Genomic DNA, 24,137 nt, shown 5'->3' with positions numbered 1-24,137 from the left:
GCCCTGAAAAACGCCTTTGGCAGGAAAATCGGTAAGCATTGAAAAATAAACAGAAATCCGCGGCAACACATTCATTTTAACCGTCTGTACCCGACCCGTCAGTGATAGAGGGAGACCATCCCCCCTTGCCAGATCAGCTTTCACTCTCCCCACCAAACTAGTGATGTTGTACCTGCGGAGCCCCCCCCCCCCCCCCCCCCACCTGCACCCCCAAATACCTAAAGTGAGTCCCCGCCCTACGGAATTGCAGCCCCCCCAACCCATGCCCCAACCCCCTGGCCGAGACACCACAAAATACTCATTCTTGTCCAGGATCAGCTTGTACCCCAAGAAAACCCATATACTCGCAGTAGCTCCAATATCCCTCCTATGGACGCACTTGGTTCCGACACATACAGCAGCAAGTCGTCGGCATATAAGGACACCCTATGCTCTATCCTCCCCCCCACTATTCCTTTCCATGCTCCCGAACTTCTTAATGCGACAGCCAACAGCTCAACCGCGAGTGCAAACAGCAGGTGGGGGGAGACATAGGCCATCCCTGTCTCGTCCCACGGTGGAGAGAAAAGTATCTCGAGCTGATGTTATTTGTGCGGACACTCGCCTTACGGCTCCTTATATAATAGCTTTACCCAGATCACTAATCTTGGTCCAATCCCAAACCGCTCCAGAACTGCCGTCAAGTACCCCCATTCTACCCGGTCAAACGCCTTCTCGGCGTCCAATGCCACAACCACCTCTGTTTCTTTCCCTTCCGCCGGTGCCATAACGACATTCAAAACCCTTCTAATGTTCAAAAAAAGCTGCCTCCCTCTCACGAACCCTGTCTGATCCTCACCTATCACCTTCGGGAGGCACTCCTCCAGCCTACCCGCCAGTACCTTCGCCAATACTTTTGGGTCCACGTTCAGAAGTGATGTGGGCCTATAGGACCCGCACTCTGTCGGGTCCTTATCTTTTTTTAGCAACCAGTGAAATCGATGCCTGCCCCAAGGTTTGTGGCAACACCCCCTTCCCTATCGCCTCTTCAAACATCCCCACCATCAGGGATGCCAACTTATCCTTGAATTTTTAAATAATATTCCACCAGAAACCCATCCGGCCCTGCCACCTTCCCCGACTGCATCCTCCCAATCGCATCCTTTATCTCCTGCTCCACTATTGCTCCTTCTAATGTAGCCCTGTCCCCTTCCCCTAGCCTCGGGTACTCCAACCCATCTAGAAATTCCTGCATCTCACGGTCTCCTCTGGGTGGCTCTGACCTGTACAACTTCTCATAAAACTCCTCAAAAACCTTGTTAATCAGCTCCGGCGCCACCACCAACTTCACTGCCCTGTACTTCACCTGAAGAATTTCCCTCCAGAGCTGACCTGCTAATATACCTGTCTTATCTCCATGTTCATAAACTGCACCCCCTGCTTGTCTCAGTTAGCGCACTGCCTTCCTGGTGGACAGTCGGTCGCAGCTCGCCTGTAATTCCTTCCTCTTTTCCAGCTTCGCTGGGTCCCCATTGTCTGCATAACTCCTATCTACCTCCAACATCACATCTATTACCCTCTGCTGCTCCAACCTCTACTCTTTATCCACCCTGGTCTTAAACTAAATTACCTCACCCCTCACCACAGCCTTTAGGGCCTCCCAGACAACTACCTTCGACACCTCACCTTTTAAACCGGCCCTGCTAGCTGCCCGTGGTGGCCCCAAAGGCCGACGATAGTCGGGGGGTGAGTGATGACTCGGGGAAATCCCCAAAATCGCCGCAAATCGTGGCCAGCGGCAGGAGCTCTTCTTGCTGCGGTCGCCCTGCTAGCCTATGCCAGCGGAAGTCCCCTCCCATCAAGTTGTAACATCAACTAGGATCGTAACATTTCATTCAGCCAAATCATCAACTTAACTATAAAACCTAAGGCCTACACTGAAATATCTTCACCTGTATCCAATATTATGTACAAGTAATCTTTATTAGTGTCACAATTAGGCTTTATTGCAATGAAGTTCCTGTGAAAATCTCCTAGTCGTCACATTCCAGCGCCTGTTTGAGTACACTGAGGAAGAATTCAGAATGTCCAATTCACCTCACAAGCACATATTTCAGGACTTTGTGGAAGGAAACCGGTGCACCCAGAGGAAACCCATGCAGACACGGCGAGAACATGCAGACCCCGCACAGATAGTGACCCAAGCTGTAAATTGAACCTGGGTCCCTGGCGCTGTGAAGCAACAGTGCTAACCACTGCATTACCGTGCCACCCATGTGACAATGTAGGTGAGACAAGTGAGTGAAATATACATTTTGATTAATCTCCAGGGGAAGTGTGAGACATGAAAATACCCTCTTCATTTTAAATACACATAAACTTGCTGCTGGGATCCTCAAATTGACTCAGCGATCCTAAGGGTAGGAAATACACATTATCCCATATAAATAAAATGTTCATGAGCCAATAAAATAAAGCATCTAAAATCTGTCTGTGACACTATTAATTTGAGTAGTGGTGTATCACTAGTGCAAGATAATAATTATATTTTCGTTTATTTGGACCATCTGCAATAGGTCCATTGATAACACTTTTGTCACAGCTTGTGGGTTCAATTCTCAGTGAACATTTCAGTGCAGTTTCGAGAGGGTCCGACAGTGTCTGAAAGGCAATTTTCCAAATGACATGTTATATCAATGCTCTGTCTGTTTTCAAAAGTGGATATAAAAGATCTGATGCCATTATTTTGAATTAGAACAGGGCAGTTATCTCTGGTTTCCTTGTCAATATTTATCCCTCAATCAAAATCACAAAAAAGATGATGTGATCATTATTGCATTTCTGTCTGCTGAGAGCTTGATAATGTACAAATTGACTGTTGTGATTCTTCATGTGACTACATTTCAAATGTATGTGATTTGCTGTAACATTTTTTGAGATATCCTCAGGATATAAAAGACACTATATAAATGCAAGTCTATTCTTTTTTATTTTCAGGTAGAGATGTCAATGCATCAGTGCCAACTGGCAAAGACATCATGTGCTCAAAACTTAAAATAAGTAACATGTTTAACAACTCGACTAATTATACATGCACATTTGTGAATCCAAAAAAGCAGAACACATCTGTGGCTATAGTTATTACTGTCCTCAATGGTAAGTCAAACATACTCTGATCCTGTGCAGCTGCCAAAGATGAGGGCAGTCTGTCTTCCTGTTTTCCCAAGACTTAATAATAATCACTTATTGTCCCAAGTAGGCTTCAATGAAGTTACTGTGAAAAGTCCCCAGTCGCCACAATCGGGTGCCGGTTTGGGGAGGCTAGTACAGGAATTGAACCTGCACTCTGCTGGCCTTGTTCTGCATTACAAGCCAGCTGTTTAGCCCACTGTGCAAAACTAGCCCCTAAGACTTGTCTCAAACACCTTATTAGGGGTTGTGCTGTTGTCGAGACAGGGAAGCTGGGATGGTGGTGGCGAGGGTGGGGGGAAGAGAGGGAGCGAAGACAGGCAGCAGAATTCTCCGACCCCCCGCCGGGTCTGAGAATTCCCGTGGGCTGGCGCAAATCCTGCCTCAACACCGGCTGCTGTATTGTCCGGTGCCGGTGTTCAGGTGGGGGCAGGGTTCACATCACGCCAGTCGGAGGCCGTTAGCAGTCGGGGGGCCCCTCCGGCAATTCTCCGGGCCCCGATGGGCCGAGGGGCGGTCCATTTTTGGCCAGTCCCACCAGTGTGGGTTAGGCATGGTCCCACACAGGGCGGTTCTCAGGGTGGGGGAGGGGGGGGGTCACAGGGGGATCCGACCCCGGGGGGGCCACATGGTGGCCTGGCCCGCGATTGGGCCCACCGATCTGTGGGCGGGCCTGTGTCGTGCAGGCACTTCTTTCTCCTGCGCCTGCCCCTGTAGGCTCTGTCACGGTCGACGCGGAGAAGACAACCCTCGGTGCCGAAATACGCAGGCCGGTCTGCGTATGTGCGGAACCACGCCGGCGGTTCCGCGCATGCACGAGATCATGCCGCCCCTTCGGCGCATGCGTGAACTTGCGCAGTCCCTTCGGCGCCGGCTAGGCGGCACCAACCCCTCCGGCGTCCACCTCGCCCCCAGAAGTGGGGAGAATTCTGCACTTTCGGGGGCTGTTGAAGCCGGAGTGGTTGGCGCCGGTTTTCTCGCCAGCGTGGGGACTTAGTCTCCGGAAAGGAGAATCCTGCCCAAGAGTTCTCAAACCTTTTGCTGAGCACCAGTTTGCTTGGGCCTAAATTAGATAGTTACTAATTATCACATTGTTTTCTTGGTTTAGAATTTCTTATCACATTGAATTACTCGACTCAACTTGATCACAATGTGTCGATGTGTCTTACTTATTAAATTGTCAAGTTTTGTATATTTTTACATTTTTAATGTGAGACATTATACTGGGCTATAGTGTGCTCATTTTCAGCCACATTTGAAAATTAAAGTGAAAGACATATATGGGTTGCGGGTCTGTGGCCTCGGTGCGCTTGAGTGATGAGATACCAGATCCCATAGCTCATATCAACCCCTCCCGCTTAACCCTCCAACCTTGTCAAGGCTCCTGGGAACCCCCAGTCACACCCCTCCAATTGGAAAGCCCCCCCCCCCCCCCCCCAGGCCTGATGCCTGGCCGTGCCAACCTGGCAGTAACAGATTGGTGCTGCCAAGGTGCTTGGGTACCACTTCTAGGATGCCAGGCTGGCAGTGCCAAAGTGCCCAGTTGCCGGAGGAGTACCAGAGTGCCATTCTGCCCTGTCCCCGACAACCCGGGAATCTCCAATGGCCTGCGAGTCCTCCGAGGTGCCATTACACCTGGTCCACATTTGTGTGGACTAGTGTTAAATGGTGCCCTAGCAAGGTCTGCCAGGTGTGGCCATTGAGTTCAGGGCGCAGGGTGAATTTGGCGGCCTGGGTTTTAAAAGAGCCTGATGGCGAGGTTAGATTACAGCAGGAGGAGCGAGTTGAGTGACTCTTGATTGGCCCACCGCCCGGCCCAGAGCCCAATTTGGGGCTCTTGTGCGATTCACCCTTTGCTTCCGGATCCGGGTCAGACATAACGCGGTCACTGAATTGTGCCCATAATATCTTTCCTATTATTTTCTATAAGACAGAGGAAACCCTTGGACTTGATCTGAATAAAGCAAATATACATTGTAATATTGGTACACATGTTAAGTGTGTTGACGTTCTTTCTTTTTAATGAATAGCAAGTATACTAGAATATTAATGGTGCATAATACAACACATTGATGTTTAGGCGTACAGTAACACATAGTGGGAGGATGTAGAATTAACCAAGGAGGTGTTCAAGAAGATCACCTTAGGCCAGGGGTGGGCAGACTACGGCCCGCGGGCCGCATGCGGCCCGCCAAAGGTCTTTATGCGGCCCACCAAGATCAAGTCATTAAAAAAAAAATTTAAAACAATTTTTTTTTATTTTTTTTATTTAAGGTTAATGGCGGGGGGGGGGGTGGCTGTTGGGTTACTGGTATAGGGTGGATACGTTGACTTGAGTAGGGTGATCATTGCTCGGCACAACATGTGTTTCATGTGAAGTTTCTACTTTAAAATATTAATTAATAAAAATTAATTGCTTTTTTTTCTTTAAAAACCTTTTATTTTGGCTATTTTAAATATTAATTATTTTACTTAATATACTATGCGGCCCTTTAAAATTGTGAATTTCTGAATGTGGCCCTTGCACGGAAAAGTTTGCCCACCCCTGCCTTAGGCAAAGCCCTGTTATGGAACAGAATTCATACAGCACAATTTCTGGGTGAGCAAAAGGGAGAAAATAAAAGATATGAAAAATGTGTATAGTAGAAAAGGAACTAAACAGTAATCACTCATTGTTGTTTATTTTTTCTTCTAAATATTTGCTCAGATAATGACACATCATGCGAAAAGGAACAGTATCGGGGTCATTCTTGGATAACTACCAAAGCTAGCCAGTATGCAGAAAGCACTAAATCGTGTGAAGATCAAAAAGTTGGAAAAATAATAAGACTTTGTAAAAAGGATGGTAAATGGGACGAGGTGTTTTTCAACTGTACAAGAAAAAAACTTGTGACATTATTGAATTTAGCCAAGGTATTTTGTTTTTTATTGTGATGCTCTCGCCGTGATTTACTTGTTCACCTCTTGCTGCATGAATTACTTCATGGCATCTCTTACTTTAAACTTGGTCCTACGTCTGCTCCCAAGTTCCACAGATCTTGGACAGAAAATTGCATTTTTGCTTTGGTGCAATTCCTCTGAATTCCGCCAGGCCAGTACAAAAAAATGGAGTAATTTCAAATTATGTTCGGCACAAATTGTGCTTCTGTTATCTATTCATTGTTCGAAAAAAGACTACACAAAAAACGCCAGATCCAGCCATTGAACTGCTCTTGCCCACATCCCAACACCACCCCCCATCCCGCTGATCACAGCCATCATGGTTCCAGGATCCGGAAGGCTCTGAAAAGTAAGCATTTCCTTTGACATGTTTTAAAAACATTTAGATTTTACTTAACTTACTAAGAAAATGACTTTTGTGCATCAATGTAACTAGAAATTGATTCTTTATTGCTATGAAGGTCATTTTCAGCTATTTAAAATCAGATTACTCATAGACAGTAGGCGAGACATCCTTCTTCTTCAGCAATCCTTTGGAATCGAGGAGGACATGCTCCCACTTTAGTTCAATGCATACTGAGATGGCTGATAAGTCCAAAGTGTCCAAACTATTCAAGAAGTTAGTTTATTCAACCTGAGCACAACGTTCACCAACATTCCTGCCTGGTTTTGATTTGTTTCCTGGACCACTGAACTTCCACCCCTTTAATCCAACTCTTTCACTTCTTTGTGTTTGTTAAAGCTCACATATACTTATATATTTATAAACAACCCAAAAGACCTGAACTTTCAGTGACAGGTCTATCCCGACACCCAAGTACCAAGGTTAATAAACAAAACGTTATTGAATCTGAACCATTTTACCTTTCTTAACATACAAGTAATATATTTATATATATTATACATATATAAGTTTCAACTTAAAATTATACATTGTTCATAACAATAAGAAAGGGAGAAAAGAACGGGTTAAGATAGAGAGGATGAGGGTGACAGGAATGTGAGTAGAGAGTGAGAAGGGGAGGGAATGAAAGGAGAAGGTTTAGAGGAGGAGGAATGGTGAAATACTAAATGACCGTGTCTTCTACAACTTCCCGATTGAACACCAGCTCAATCACTGAATCCATCTTCTATTCCTTTCATTTCTTCCGCTTCTGGAATTATAGATACTGAAATAGACTGTCTTACCCATTCTACTATTCAATTCAATCATGGCTGTTCTGTACCTCAACTCCATTTACCCAACTTTGTTCTATATCACTTATCATCCTTGCTTAACAATTTTTGTTCTCACTATCTTGTTAAACCAGCGCCCATAGCCAGAATGGTTACAGCATAGAAGAAGGCCATTCATCCCATAATATCTGTCCTAGCACTCCAAAGGAACAATTGATCGAGTGCCTCTCCTCTGCCTTATCCCCAAAGCTCTGTATTCTTTCCTTTTCAGATAATAATCTAATTCCATTTTGAAAGCCTTAATTGACCCATCCTCCATGACACTCTCAGGCAGTGCATTCCAGACCCTAACCACTCACTGAATGAAAAAGTTTTTCCTCATGTCACATTGCTTTTTTTAACCCCCCAGTTATCTTAAAAATGCCCTCAAGTTCTCAATCCTTCCACCAACAGGGACTGTTCCCCCATATCTGCTCCAGACCTTGGATGATTTTGGATACCTCTATCAAATCAATTCTCAATGTTCTCTTCTGCAAGGAGAATACTCCCAATTTCTCAAATCTTTCTATGTAACTGAAGTTCCTTAGCTGCGGAATAATTATTCTAAATCTTTTCTGCACTCTCTCTAATGCCTTCACGTCTTTCATAAAGTGTGGTGCCCAGAACTGGTCGCAATACACCAGCTAGGGCTGATAAAGATCCTGGAGATGGAGAAGGTGAGTTAACTGGAGTTTTATTTTAGTTTTAGCATGCGGCCACCATGGTGGCATAGAACACAAACGATCCTGGTCGGGACTAACTGAGTTGCCATTCCCAGGCCGAGCCAGTTTTTAGAGAGTAAGGTAATAAGCTCCAGCTGGGCGGGCCTCCACCCACTAGCGGAGAAGCTCGTATTCTATGGCTGGGATTGTCTGAAATCCTGGCATTAGAATACAGCGTCAACATCCTCCAGGCAAAGGCATTCACCCTTCCTTGGGGGCTAGAACGCTGCTGGAGTGCTGTGTGCTGCTTGAAGCCGACCGGCCACAGCCGGCGCGAGTCCGCATATGCGCGCCACAGCTGGCGCGGGTGTGCATGCCCTCCACAGCTGTCTCCGCGCTGGCCTTGGGTAATATGGCTGATCCCTACAGGGGCCCAGCGTGGAGGATCATAGGCCTCCCCGGAATGAGCCCGTCCGCCAAATGGTTGCAGAACGCTAAGGTCCCTCCGAGTAGGATCATACGCAAATGATGCCGCTGGAACTCGGCGGGCACTTGGTCCGTCGAGCGTGGAGTATCGGCTGGGGCCCGCTTTCAACGGCCCCCGACCGGTCGGCGGAGAATTATCGCCCCAGCGTTGGAGCGACGTGCCAGGATTCACGCCCCCCCCCCCCCCCCCCCGGCGATTCTCCGACCCGGAGCGAGATCGGAGAATCCCGGCCTATGAGTCTCACAGAGAGATCGATTGGTGTATCCCTGTGGGTCTCGTAAGTGTTATTACAAGGCTGAACCAGTGTTTATACAGTTTTAAAATAACTTCCTGGCTTTTGTACTCTGCCGCTATTAATGAAGTCCAGGATGCCATGTACTTTATTAACGGCACTCTCAATTGTCGTGCCACCTTCAATGGTTTATGCACATATGCACCCAGGTCCCTAGGCTTCTGCACCCCATTTGGAATTGCACGCTATTTTATATTGCCTTTCACATCCTTCCTACTAAAATCAATCAATTTGCACTTCTCTGCATTAAATTTCATCAGCTACTTGTCCTCCCATTCCACCAACCTATTCATATCCTTTTGAACTACCCTCCCCATGGTCACAATACTTCCAAGTTTTGTATCATCTGCAAATTTCAAAATTGTGCCCTGTACACTAAGGTTTAGGACATTAATGTATATCAGGAAGAATAGGGTTCCTATCACCGTTCCTGGGAAACTCCACAATAAATTTCCTCCAGGCTGAAATCTTTCAACACTGCTCTTTGTTTACTAAACATGGTGCTCCTGGCACTTTTATTCCATGGTCTCCAACTTTGTTCACAAGTGTGCAGCACCCTATCAAATGACTTTTGGAAGTTCTTGTACATCACATCAACAGAATTACCCTCATCAGCCTTCTATGTTACCTCTGTTAGCAGCCAGATGCTGGGTGTCTACCTCTGGGCAGTTGATCTGCAGCGACCCCCCACCCCCCATCCTGCTATCATAGAATCCCTATAGTGCAGAAGGACATCATTCGACTCATTGAGCCTGCACAGACCCTCCGAAAGAGCACCCTACCTAGACCCATTCACCCTCCCTATCTCCATAGCCTCACCTAAACGTTGGACAATTCACCTAATTGTTGAACCATGGGAGGAAACCGGAGCACGAGGAGGAAGCCCACGCAGACACAGGAAAAATGTGCAAAATCTGGACAGACAGTCACCCAAGGTTGAAGTTGAACCCGGGTCCCTGGCACTGTGAGGGAGCAGTGCTAATCACTGTGCCACCGTGCTGACCTCAAAATATTATGTTGGGAAACAGGGGGCTAACTGGAAAATCCCAGTTGGTCTTCTAAATTTACCGTTAACAGGGTTCTTTATGAGTTTAATTGCCTGCCCATCTTATGCTGAGAATGAGGTAGGGAAGCCAGCAAATGTTGAGGTCCCACCCACTTCCATTCCTGATATTGATAGGACCCCAAGATTCAGCCTATCCAAAATGTGCAACATCACAAGAGTACAATTGGTATATTAATGCGGGCTACTAATTTACAATTTTCACAAAATAATGAGCAGAGCTATGGCCACATAGTGCAAGGTAAAGCAAGACAAACTGTAATTTAATAAAAATGGAATTTGATTTAATTAGCCAACACAAATCAGTGGCTTTGACATTGTCTCTGACATGACATAAACGGTGTTATTGTTATAACGCTCCCCAGGAGAAACACCATAAGAGATCTTCATTGTAAAAGGCCTAAACTTAGATGTCGGCCATCGAAGGTAGTCTAGAAATAATTTTATTTTAATTGGTTTGTACTGTTTTTCAGGAACTGAAGGAGGGACGTGGTTCAACATCTGAAAAGCTGCCGGAAATATTGAGAAATCTAACTAACATTCACCTTCAGAGCAATGATACTGCAGATGCTATTGCTTCAACTCACATTCTGGATAAACTTACATTAGCGGCAGAGTATTCACAATCTACATTTAATAGCACCGTTATATCAGTAAGTTATTTTGTTTTGTTCTACTGAAGACCAAAGCTCATAAGCTGCCAATTGAAACCTGCATTTGATACAATGTTGAAGGAACTAAAAGGATATTGGTTCTAAGTAATATGCCGAAGTTAAGATAATTGTTCCAACAATATTTGATGTATAATTTTATCTTATCATGTCATTGCTCATCTGTATCCTAGGGTAAAGCGTTGGTTCAGTATGCCTTGAGGGTCCCCAACAAACTTAGTAAAATCTTTCTGTTTCTTATCACTGGCTGGGGTCTGGGTGATCCGGTTAGATCGAGGAAAAGGCCAAAATTGAGATTCGCAACGGGTGCGAACCAGTTTGCTATCTGACGGCCTGCTCCCAATGGCGAGTTCCGGAACTCGCGAGAAATTCATAAACCGCAATTTGCATTAATTTTAATGTCATTAGCGAGATTGAATTCAAATCTCACGGCCTCCTGGGATCTAACCGGCTCCCCAGTGAGAAATCATGCCAGAGTTGTTTAGTACTCCTTTCCAAAAACGTGAAACAAGCACAATGGCTGCTATGGGGACTTGAGGAGGTGAGTACCCATTTCCTTTTACGGACATGCAGCTTAATGGCACCACCAGTGTTGTTGCCCAAGTGCTCAGAGGGCAGTGGGGAACACCCCAGCAGGTGGGTTGGGCTTGGTCACGGGGCTGAAATCTTCCATGTCGGGGGCTGCATCGGGGCCAGGTCGGGGGGTCCGGGGGTTGGGGGGGAGGAAGAGCAGAGGGCAACAAGGGTGGGAGTGCAGGCACGCCCACTGTGAAAATTAATGTGACAGAGGTCTCATGAGTATCAGGTGTAACATGTTTCAATAGTGCACACAATAGAAAGCTTCCGGTGGCGGCTATGAAGGAGTAAGTCACACATTTGGTGGCTCCCGCTCGGGTCGGACTTTTGGAACTTTTCCCCTGATTTTCTACCGGACTTGAACTGTAAAATTGAAGACAGAGGCAATTGTATACTGAATTCCCACTTCGGTGCATGGAGAGAAGGACTAGGTGTTCGTAAGGGCAGAAACAAAAAGACAGAGAAGGCTTGGGCTGTAGTTGCAACAGAAGACAGCATGGCGGAGGTTCGGACCTCGGGCTTGTCGACCCAGCAGTCTATGGAGCAGCTGATACAAATCATTCAGGAAGGCTTTGCGACGCAGAAACGGGACTGCTGGGACCCGATAAAAGAGTTGATTGAATGGTTGGAGCATAGATTGGACGCCCAAGATTGGGCGATCCAGAAGGTGGAGAAGGCGCTGGCTGAGCAGGAGGAACATCAGACTGCGGTGGAGCTGGAGGTGGGGATAATGAGAGGCCAGCAGAAGAAGCTCCATTAGAAGGTGGAGGACCTAGAAAATAGGTCTCACTTGCAGAACCTAAGAATCGTCGGGCTCCCGGAGGGGTCCGAAGGAATGGACGCTGGGGCATACATCGCAGATATGTTTTTGAGCTGCTGGGGGATGGGGCATTCTTCCGACCCTTGGAGGTGGATAGGGCTCACAGAGCACTCGCGAGGAAGCCGCATATGGGAGACTCCCCCAAAGGCAATGCTGGTGAGATCCCACGGTTCTCGGATAAGGAGCGTATTCTACAGTGGGCCAAGCAGACACAGAGCTGTAAATGGGACAATTGCATCCTGCGGGTTTACCAGGACCTGAGTGTAGAGGTGGCCAGGAGGAGAGCAGGTCAGATTAGGTCGATCCTTTTCAAGAAAAAGGTGAAGTTTGGACTGTTATACCCAGCCCGTCTCTGGGTCACGCATGAGGATCAGCACTTCCAGTTTGAGTCACCTGAGGACGCGTTGGACTTTGCGAAAAAGAAAGGGCTGGCGAAGGACTGAGAATTTTTGTTTCTCTATGTTTGTAAAAAGTTTCCCGTTTTGCGTTTTATGAAAGATGTTTGTGATGCCTTTTGGGGGCGGGGGCTGCCTGGGGATGGACCGGTGTAGGCGCAGAGCACGGGCTGGAGGCAGACCTAAAAAAGGGGATGGCTGATCAGCGGAGTGGGGAGACCAATGAGCCCCCAACTAGGCTGATCACCTGGAATGTTCGAGGGTTAAATGGGCCGGTCAAAAGGGCACGTGTGTTCGCCCAGCTTAGGGGATTGAAGGCAGACGTGGTAATGTTGTAGGAGACGCACTTTAGAGTAACGGACCAGGTTAGACTGAGGAAAGGCTGGTCTTTCAGTCAGGATTAAATTCAAAGACTAGAGGGGTTGCAACCCTGATCAATAAGCTGGTGATGTTTGAGGCGGGTAGAATAGTCTCGGACGTGGGAGGTCGGTACATTATGGTCAGTGGGAAGCTAGAGAGGAGCAGGTAGTATTAGTAAATGTGTATGCGCCAAATTGGGATGATGTGGAGTTTATAAAGAGGATGCTGGGGAAGATACCAGACCTGGACTCGCACAGGCTGGTCATGGGAGGGGACTTCAACACAGTTATGAACCTTGGCTTGGACCGGTCAAGCTCGAAAACGGGCAGGGTGCCAGCAATGGCAAAGGAATTAAGAGGATTTATGGAGCAGATGGGGGTGTGGATCCATGGAGGTTTGGGCAACCGAGGGTGAAGAAGTTCTCCTTCTACTCACACGTGCATAAAGTGTACTCCCGGAGAGATTTCTTTATTTTGAGCAGAGCCTTTTTGGCTGGGGTGGTGGACACAGGGTACTTGTGGATCACAATCTCAGACCATGCTCCGCACTGAGTTGGCCGACAGGTTAGTAAAGACAGTAACCAGCGCCCGCACTGGAGGTTGGGTGTGGGACTTTTGGCCGATGAAGGGGTGTGCAAGCGGCTGAGGAAATGTATTCAGAGCTACCTGCAGGTCAATGACACCGGGGAAATTTCAGCAGTGGTGATCTGGGATGCACTGAAGGCGGTGGTCAGGGGGGAGCTGATTTCGATCAAGGCCCATAGGGAGAAGGTGGACATGGCAGAGACGGACGACTGGTAAAGGAGGTACTACAGAATGATTAGAGGTATGCAGAGACCCCAGAGGCAGGGCTTTTAAGGGAACGGCAGAGGTTACAGACAGAGTTTAGCTTGCTGACCACAGGGAGGGTGGTGGAGCAGCTGAGAAAGGCGAGGGGGAGGGATCTACGAACATGGAGAGAAGGCCAGCAGAATGCTTGCACAGCAGCTTAGGAAGAGGGAGGCAGCTAGGGAGATAGGGAAAGTAAATGACGGAGATGAGAACCTGGTTACTTAGATCCAGGACAGAGTTATTATCTCTGGGTTGTTACCCGTGCCACGTGCTGACGAGACGAGGAATAGGGAGAGAGAGCAGTTGAACACATGGCTACAGGGATGGTGCAGGAGGGAGGGTTTCAGATTCCTGCATAATTGGGGCTCATTCAGGGGTAGGTGGAACCTCTACAAATGAGATGGTCTACACCTGGACCAGAGGGGTACCAATATTCTGGGGGAAATTTGCTAATGCTCTTTGGGAGGGTTTAAACTAGTTCAGCAGGGGATTGGAAACCTGAATTGTAGCTCCAGTATACAGGAGGTTGCGAGTAGTGAGGTCATGAGTAAGGAATCAAAGTTGCAGGAGTGTACCGGCAGGCAGGAAGGTGGTTTAAAGTGTGTCTTCTTCAATGCCAGGAACATCCGGAATAAAGTGGGTGAACTTGCGGCATGGGTTGGTACCTTGGACTTCGATGTTGTGGCCATTTCGGAGACATGGATAGAGCAGGGACAGGAATGGTTGTTGCAGATGCCTGGGTTTAGATATTTCAGTAAGCTCAGGGAAGGTGGTAAAAGAGGGAGAGGGGTGGCATTGTTAGTCAAGGACAGTATTACGGTGGCAGAAAAGAAGTTTGATGAGGACTCGTCGACTGAGGTAGTATGAGCTAAGGTTAGAAACAGGAAAGGAGAGGTCACCCTGTTAGGGATTTTCTATAGGCCTCCAAAAAGTTCCAGAGAAGTAGAGGAAAGGATTGCAAAGATTATTCTGGATTGGAGCGAAAGCAACAGGGTAGTTGTTATGGGGACTTGAACTTTCCAAATATTGACAGGAAACACTATAATTCGAGTACTTTAGATGGGTCCGTTTGTCCAATGTGGGCAGGAGGGTTTCCTGACACAGTATGTAGATATGCCAACAAGAGGCGAGGCCATATTGGATTTGGTACTGGGTAATGAACAAGGACAGGTGTTAGTTTTGGAGGTAGATGAGCACTTTGGTGGTAGTGGCCACAATTCGATTATGTTTGATGGAAAGGGATAGGTATATAATGCAGGGCAAGACTTATATCTGGGGGAAAGGCAATTATGATGCGATGAGGCAAGACTTAGGATGCATGGGATGGAGAGGAAAATTGCAGGGGATGGGCACAATGGAAATATGGAGCTTGTTCAAGGAACAGCTACTGCGTGTCCTTGATAAGTATGTACCTGTCAGGCAGGGAGGAAGTGGTCGAGCGAGGGAACCGTGGTTTACTAAAGCAGTTGAAACACTTGTCAAGAGGAAGAAGGAGGCTTATGTAAAGATGAGACATGAAGGTTCAGTTAGGGCACTCGAGAGTTACAAGTTAGCTAGGAAGGACCTAAAGAGAGAGCTCAGAAGAGCCAGGAGGGGACATGAGAAGTCTTTGGCAGGTAGGATCAAGGATAACTCTAAAGCTTTCTATAGATATGTCAGGAATAAAAGAATGACTAGGGTAAGAGTAGGGACAGTCAAGGACAGTAGTGGGAAGTTGTGCATGGAGTCCGAGGAGATAGGAGAGATGCTAAATGAATATTTTTTGTCAGTATTCACACAGGAAAAAGACAATGTTGTCGAGGAGAATACTGAGATACAGGCTACTAGACTAAAAGGGCTTGAGGTTCATAAGGAGGAGGTGTTAGCAATTCTAGAAAGTGTGAAAATAGATAAGTCCCCTGGGCCGGATGGGATTTATCCTAGGATTCTCTGGGAAGCTAGGGAGGAGATTGCGGAACCTTTGGCTTTGATCTTTAAGTCATCGTTGTCTACAGGAATAGCGCCAGAAGGCTGGAGGATAGCAAATGTTGTCCCCTTGTTCAAGAAGGGGAGTAGAGACAACCCCGGTAACTATAGACCAGTGAGCCTTACTTCTGTTAGGGGCAAAGTCTTGGAAAGGTTTATAAGAGATAGGATGTATAATCATCTGGAAAGGAATAATTTGATTAGAGATAGTCAACACGGTTTGTGAAGGGTAGGTCGTGCCTCACAAACCTTATTGAGTTCTTTGAGAAGGTGACTAAACAGGTGGATGAGGGTAAAGCAGTTGATGTGGTGTATATGGATTTCAGTAAAGCGTTTGATAAGGTTCCCCACGGTAGGCTATTGCAGAAAATACGGAGGCATGGGATTCAGGGTGATTTAGCAGTTTGGATCAGAAATTGGCTAGCTGGAAGAAGACAAAGGGTGGTGGATGATGGGAAATGTTCAGACTGGAGTCCAGTTACTAATGGTGTACCACAAGGATCTGTTTTGGGGCCACTGCTGTTTGTCATTTTTATAAATGACCTGGAGGAGGGCGTAGAAGGATAGGTGAGTAAATTTGAGGATGACACTAAAGTCAGTGGAGTTGTGGACAGTGCGGAAGGATGTTACAAGTTACAGAGGAACATAGATAAGCTGCAGCGCTGGGCTGAGAGGTGGCAAATGGAGTTTAATGCAGAAAAGTGTGAGGTGATTCATTTTGGAAGGAATAACAGGAAGACAGAGTACTGGGCTAATGGGAAGATTCTTGGTAGTGTGGATGAGCAGAGAGATCTCGGTGTCCATGTCCATAGATCCCTGAAAGTTGCCACCCAGGTTGAGAGGGTTGTTAAAAAGGCGTACGGTGTGTTAGCTTTTATTGGTAGAGGGATTGAGTTTCGGAGCCATGAGGTCATGTTGCAGCTGTACAAAACTCTGGTGCGGCCGCATTTGGAGTATTGCGTGCAATTCTAGTCGCCGCATTATAGGAAGGATGTGGAAGCATTGGAAAGGGTGCAGAAGAGATTTACCACAATGTTGCCTGGCATGGAGGGAAGATCTTATGAGGGAAGGCTGAGGGACTTGAGGCTGTTTTCGTTAGCGAGAAGAAGGTTAAGAGGTGGCTTAATTGAGGCGTACAATATGATCAGAGGATTAGATAGGGTGGACAGTGAGAGCCTTTTTCCTCGGATGGTGATGTCTAGCACGAGGGGACATAGCTTTAAATTGAGGGGAGATAGATATAGGACAGATGTGAGATGTAGGTTCTTTACTCAGAGAGTAGTAAGGGCGTGGAATGCCCTGCCTGCAACAGTAGTGGACTCGCCAACACTAAGGGTATTCAAATGGTCATTGGATAGACATATGGATGATAAGGGAATAGTGTAGATGGGCTTTAGAGTGGTTTCACAGGTCGGCGCAACATCGAGGGCCGAAGGGCCTGTACTGCGCTGTAATGTTCTATGTTCTATGTATGGTTGGAGATTCAGCAGGGGTGAATAAGGCGTTTCAGGATTTCTACAGCAGGCTGTACAGTTCGGAACCACCTGCGGGGCCGGAGGGGATGAGGCACTTCTTGGAGGAACTGAATTTCCCAAAGGTGGACGGGGAGCTGGTAGAAGGGCTGGGGGCTCCGATCGGGTTGGAAGAGATAATGGAGAGTCTGATGGCCATGCAGTCGTGTAAAACCCCAGGGCCAGACGGGTACCCAGTGGAGCTCTATAAAAACTTCTCTGGGATATTGGATTGGTTTGGATTGGATTGGATTGGATTTGTTTATTGTCACGTGTACCGAGGTACAGTGAAAAGTATTTTTCTGAAAGCAGCTCAACAGATCATTAAGTACATGGGAAGAAAAGGGAAGAAAAGAAAATACATAATAGGGCAACACAAGATATACAATGTAACTACAGAACAACATAAGAACATAAGAACTAGGAGCAGGAGTAGGCCATATGGCCCCTCGAGCCGGATCCGCCATTCAATGAGATCATGGCTGATCTTTTGTGGACTCAGCTCCACTTTCCGGCCCGAACACCATAACCCTTCATCCCTTTATTCTTCAAAAAACTATCTATCTTTATCCTAAAAACATTTAATGAAGGAGCTTCAACTGCTTCACTGGGCAAGGAATTCCATAGATTCACAACCCTTTGGGTGAAGAAGTTCCTCCTAAACTCAGTCCTAAATCTACTTCTCCTTATTGTGAGGCTATGCCCCCTCGTTCTGCTTTCACCCGCCAGTGGAAACAACCTGCCCGCATCTATCCTATCTATTCCCTTCATAATTTTATATGTTTCTATAAGATCCCCCCTCATCCTTCTGAATTCCAACGAGTACAGTCCCAGTCTACTCAATCTCTCCTCGTAATCCAACCCCTTCAGCTCTGGGATTAACCTAATGAATCTCCTCTGCACACCCTCAAGCGCCAGTATGTCCTTTCTCAAGTAAGGAGACCAAAACTGAACACAATACTCCAGGTGTGGCCTCACTAACACCTTATACAAATGCAGCATAACCTCCCTAGTTTTAAACTCCATCCCTCTAGCAGTGATCCCTCCCACCCGCCTTACTCACTCTTCCAGCTTCTTCCATCGGGCAGGAGATACAGAAGTCTGAGAACACGCACGAACAGACTCAAAAACAGCTTCTTCCCCACTGTCACCAGACTCCTAAATGACCCTCTTATGGACTGACCTCATTAACACGACACCCTGTATTCTTCATCCGATGCCGGTGCTTATGTATCCGCGATAGTTTCCTAGAACAGTATGTAATGGAACCTGCAAGGGAACAAGCAATCCTAGATCTGGTCCTGTGTAATGATGCTGGGGAGGGTTTAAACTTATGTGGCAGGGGGATGGGAACCAATGCTGGAAGTTGGAAGGTAGTAAAACAGGGACAGAAACAAAAGGAAGTAAGGGGAAAAGTGCAAGGCAGAGAAGACATAGTCAGAAATCCATAAGGGCGACAGTACAAGGTACAGTGACTGAGGGGAGCTCAGTGAATAGGCCCAGTAATAACAAAAGGAATAAAACTGGAGATGTTAAGATTCAAAACAGAGGTAAAAAAACCAACGTAAGTGTACTTTACCTGAATGCTCGTAGTATTCGGAATAAAGTAAATGAGTTGGTGGCAGAAATCATCGTAAATGACTATGATTTAGTGGCCATTACTGAAACATGGTTAAAGGATGGTCACGACTGGGAGTTAAATATCCGAGGGTATCAAACTATTCGGAAGGACAGAGTGGATGGTAAGGGAGGTGGTGTTGCTCTGTTATTTAAGGATGACATCCGGGCAATAGTGAGGGATGACATCGGTGCTATGGAGGATAAGGTTGAATCCATTTGGGTGGAAATCAGGAATAGTAAGGCGAAAAAGTCACTGATAGGAGTAGTCTATCGGCCACCAAATAGTAACGAGATGGTGGGGCAGGCAATAAACAAAGAAATAACTGATGCATGTAGAAATGGTACAGCAGTTATCATGGGGGATTTTAATCTACATGTCGATTGGTTTAACCAGGTCGGTCAAGGCAACCTTGAGGAGGAGTTTATAGAATGTATCCGCGATAGTTTCCTAGAACAGTATGTAATGGAACCTACGAGGGAACAAGCGGTCCTAGATCTTGTCCTGTGTAATGAGACAGGATTGATTCATGATCTCATAGTTAGGGATCCTCTCGGAAGGAGCGATCACAATATGGTGGAATTTAAAATACAGATGGAGGGTGAGAAAGTAAAATCAAATACTAGTGTTTTGTGTTTAAACAAAGGAGATTACAAGGGGATGAGAGAAGAACTAGCTAAGGTAGACTGGGAGCTAAGACTTTATGGTGGAACAGTTGAGGAACAGTGGAGAACCTTCCAAGCGATTTTTCACAGTGCTCAGCAAAGGTTTATACCAACAAAAAGGAAGGACGGAAGAAAGAGGGAAAATCGACCGTGGATATCTAAGGAAATAAGGGAGAGTATCAAATTGAAGGAAAAAGCATATAAAGTGGCAAAGATTGCTGGGAGATTAGAGGACTGGGAAATCTTTAGGGGGCAACAGAAAGCTACTAAAAAAGCTATAAAGAAGAGTAAGATAGAGTATGAGAGTAAACTTGCTCAGAATATAAAAACAGACAGTAAAAGTTTTTACAAATATATAAGACAAAAAAGAGTGGCTAAGGTAAATATTGGTCCTTTAGAGGATGAGAAGGGAGTTTTAATAATGGGAAATGAGGAAATGGCTGAGGAACTGAACAGGTTTTTTGGGTCGGTCTTCACAGTGGAAGACACAAATAACATGCCAGTGACTGATAGAAATGAGGCTATGACAGGTGAGGACCTTGAGAGGATTTTTATCACTAAGGAGGGAGTGATGGGCAAGCTAATGGGGCTAAAGGTAGACAAGTCTCCTGGCCCTGATGGAATGCATCCCAGAGTGCTAAAAGAGATGGCTAGGGAAATTGCAGATGCACTAGTGATAATTTACCGAAATTCACGAGACTCTGGGGTGGTCCCGGTGGATTGGAAATTAGCAAACGTGACGCCACTGTTTAAAAAAGGAGGTAGGCAGAAAGCAGGAAATTATAGGCCAGTGAGTTTAACTTCGGTAATAGGGAAGATGCTGGAATCTATCATCAAGGAAGAAATTGCGAGGCATCTGGATAGAAATTGTCCCATTGGGCAGACGCAGCATGGGTTCGTAAAAGGCAGGTCATGCCTAACTAATTTAGTGGAATTTTTTGAGGACATTACCAGTACAGTAGATAACGGGGAGCCGATGGATGTGGTATATCTGGATTTCCAGAAAGCCTTTGACAAGGTGCCACACAAAAGGTTGCTGCATAAGATAAAGATGCATGGCATTAAGGGTAAAGTAGTAGCATGGATAGAGGATTGGTTAATTAATAGAAAGCAAAGAGTTGGGATAAATGGGTGTTTCTCTGGTTGGCAATCAGTAGCTAGTGGTGTCCCTCAGGGATCAGTGTTGGGCCCACAATTGTTCACAATTTACATTGATGATTTGGAGTTGGGGACCAAGGGCAATGTGTCCAAGTTTGCAGATGACACTAAGATGAGTGGTAAAGCAAAAAGTGCAGAGGATACTGGAAGTCTGCAGAGGGATTTGGATAGGTTAAGTGAATGGGCTCGGGTCTGGCAGATGGAATACAATGTTGACAAATGTGAGGTTATCCATTTTGGTAGGAATAACAGCAAACGGGATTATTATTTAAACGATAAAATATTAAAGCATGCCGCTGTTCAGAGAGACTTGGGTGTGCTAGTGCATGAGTCACAGAAGGTTGGTTTACAAGTGCAACAGGTGATTAAGAAGGCAAATGGAATTTTGTCCTTCATTGCTAGAGGGATGGAGTTTAAGACTAGGGAGGTTATGTTGCAATTGTATAAGGTGTTAGTGCGGCCACACCTGGAGTATTGTGTTCAGTTTTGGTCTCCTTACTTGGGAAAGGACGTACTGGCGCTGGAGGGTGTGCAGAGGAGATTCACTAGGTTAATCCCAGAGCTGAAGGGGTTGGATTATGAGGAGAGGTTGAGTAGACTGGGACTGTACTCGCTGGAATTTAGAAGGATGAGGGGGGATCTTATAGAAACATTTAAAATTATGAAGGGAATAGATAGGATAGATGCGGGCAGGTTGTTTCCACTGGCGGGTGACAGCAGAACTAGGGGGCATAGCCTCAAAATAAGGGGAAGTAGATTTAGAACTGAGTTTAGGAGGAACTTCTTCACCCAAAGGGTTGTGAATCTATGGAATTCCTTGCCCAGTGAAGCAGTTGAGGCTCCTTCATTACATGTTTTTAAGGTAAAGATAGATAGTTTTTTGAAGAATAAAGGGATTAAGGGTTATGGTGTTCGGGCCGGAAAGTGGAGCTGAGTCCACAAAAGATCAGCCATGATCTAATTGAATGGCGGAGCAGGCTCGAGGGGCTAGATGGCCTACTCCTGCTCCTAGTTCTTATGTTCTTATGTTCTTATGATCTCATAGTTAGGGATCCTCTCGGAAGGAGCGATCACAATATGGTGGAATTTAAAATACAGATGGAGGGTGAGAAGGTCAAATCAAACACGAGTGTTTTGTGCTTAAACAAAGGAGATTACAATGGGATGAGAGAAGAGCTAGCTAAGGTAGACTGGGAGCAAAGACTTTATGGTGAAACAGTTGAGGAACAGTGGAGAACCTTCCAAGCGATTTTTCACTGTGCTCAGCAAAGGTTTATACCAACAAAAAGGAAGTACGGTAGAAAGAGGGAAAATCAACAGTGGATATCTAAGGAAATAAGGGAGAGAATCAAATTGACGGAAAAAGCATACAAAGTGGCACGGATTAGTGGGAGACTAGAGGATTGGGAAATCTTTAGGGGGCAACAGAAAGCTACTAAAAAAGCTACAAAGAAGAGTAAAATAGATTATGAGAGTAAACTTGCTCAGAATATAAAAACAGATATTAAATGTTTCTACACATTTATATAACAAAAAAGAGTGGCTTAGGTAAATATTAGTCCTTTAGAGGATGAGAAGGGAGATTTAATAATGGGAATTGAGGAAATAGCTGAGGAACTGAACAGGTTTTTTGGGTCAGTCTTCATAGTGGAAGACACAAGTAACGTGCCAGTGACTGATAGAAATGAGGCTATGACAGGTGAGGACCTTGAGATGATTGTTATCACTAAGGAGGCAGTGATGGGCAAGCTAATGGGGCTAACAGTAAACAAGTCTCCTGGCCCTGATGGAATGCATCCCAGAGTGGTAAAAGAGATGGCTTGGGAAATTGCAAATGCACTAGTGATAATTTACCAAACTTTCACGGCGGATTGGAAATTAGCAAACGTGACACCACTGTTTAATAAGGAGGCAGGCAGAAAGCGGGTAATTATCGGCCAGTGAGCTTAACTTCAGTAGTAGGGAAGATGCTGGAATCTATCATCAAAGAAGAAATAGTGAGGCATCTGGATGGAAATTGTCCCATTGGGCAGACGCAGCATGGGTTCATAAAGGGCAAGTCGTGCCTAACTAATTTAGTGGAATTATTTGAGGACGTTACCAGAGCGGTAGATAATAGGGATGCCAATGGATGTGGTATATCTGGATTTCCAGAAAGCCTTTGACAAGGTGCCACACAAAAGGTTGCTGCATAAGATAAAGATGCATGGCATTAAGGGTAAAGTAGTAGCATGGATAGAGGATTGATTAATTAATAGAAAGCAAAGAATGGGGATTAACCGGTGTTTGTCTGGTTGGCAATCAGTAGCTAGTGGTGTCCCTCAGGGCTCAGTGTTGGGCCCTTAATTGTTCACAGTTTACATAGATGATTTGGAGTTGGGGACCAAGGGCAATGTGTCCACGTTTGCAGACGACACTAAGATGAGTGGTAAAGTGAAAAGTGCAGAGGATACCGGAAGTCTACAGAGGGATTTGGATAGGTTAAGTGAATGGGCTAGGGTCTGGCAGATGGAATACAATGTTGACAAATGTGAGGTTATCCATTTTGGTAGGAATAACACCAAAAGGGATTATTATTTAAATGATAAAATATTAAAACATGCTGCTGTGCAGAGAGACCTGGGTGTGCTCATGCATGAGTCGCAAAAAGTTGGTTTACAGGTGCAACAGGTGATTAAGAAAGCAGGGGATGGCGAACGGGAAGCGGGAGTACCCGTCAATCATGTTGAGGAAGTACGTGATGCAGTTGGTAGAGGGGAGGGGACCTTTGAAATTCATGCTGAGGCGCTCAAAGGGGCGGGAAGCCTTAATCAGATGCGCTTTTTCGGGGCGGTAGAAGTGCGGCTTGCACTCCGTGCAGATGTGGCAGTCCCTAGTGACTGTCCTGACCTCGATGGAGTAGGGTAGGTTGCGGGTCTTTACAAAGTGAAACACGCGGGTGACCCCGGGGGGTGGCAGAGGTTTGCGTGGAGGGCTCGAAGGCGGTCCACTTGTGCGTTGGCACAGGTGCCATGGGACAGGGCATCGGGAGGCTCGTTCAGCTTCCCAGGACGATACAAGATGTCGTAGTTGTAGGTGGACAACTCGATCCTCCCCCACAAGATCTTGTCGTTCTTTATCTTGCCCCTCTGTGCATTGTCAAACATGAAGGCCACCGACCGTTGGTCTGTGAGGAGGGTGAACCTCCTGCCGGCCAGATAGTGCCTCCAGTGTCACACAGCTTCTACTATGGCCTGAGCTTCCTTCTCGGCCAAGGAGTGGCGGATTTCGGAAGCATGGAGGGTTCAGGAGAAGAAGGCTACGGGTTTGCCCGTTTGGTTGAGGGTGGCTGCCAGAGCTACATTGGACGCGTCGCTCTTGACCTGGAAGGGGAGGGACTCATCGATAGCGCGCATCGTGGCCTTTGCGATATCCGCCTTGATGCGGCTGAAGGCCTGGCGGGCCTCCATAGACAGGGGGAATGTGGCTGTTTGCATGAGGGGATGGGCTTTGTCGGCATAATTGGGAACCCACTGGGCCTAGTATGAGAAAAAGCCGAGGCAGCGCTTGAGGGCTTTGGGGCAGTGGGGGAGGGGGAGCTCCATCAGGGGGCGCATGCGTTCCGGGTCGGGGCCTATCACTCCATTTCGCACTACGTCGCTGAGGATGGCTAGGCAGTCGGTGCTAAACACACATTTATCCTTGTTATACGTTAGGTTCAGGAGTTTTGCGGTCTGGAGGAATTTGCGGAGGTTGGTGTCG

At 46.4% G+C, this 24,137-nt stretch overlaps 1 protein-coding gene across 1 annotated transcript in view; it reads left to right on the top strand.

Annotated features, from left to right (window-relative positions):
* LOC119967535 (adhesion G-protein coupled receptor F3-like) overlaps positions 1 to 24,137 on the top strand; it is a 103,577-nt gene that overhangs the window by 50,415 nt on the left and 29,025 nt on the right. Inside the window, exons 7-9 of the mRNA XM_038800216.1 lie at positions 2,977 to 3,135; positions 5,876 to 6,081; positions 10,301 to 10,480. Coding sequence (XP_038656144.1) covers positions 2,977 to 3,135; positions 5,876 to 6,081; positions 10,301 to 10,480 — 545 coding nt within the window. The remainder of the gene's footprint in view (positions 1 to 2,976; positions 3,136 to 5,875; positions 6,082 to 10,300; positions 10,481 to 24,137) is intronic.

This window comes from Scyliorhinus canicula, chromosome 6 (genome assembly GCF_902713615.1).
Source record: "Scyliorhinus canicula chromosome 6, sScyCan1.1, whole genome shotgun sequence".
NCBI lineage: Eukaryota > Metazoa > Chordata > Chondrichthyes > Carcharhiniformes > Scyliorhinidae > Scyliorhinus > Scyliorhinus canicula.
Note: the sequence above shows the minus strand (reverse complement) of the source record. Positions and strands in the feature narration are given on the sequence as shown.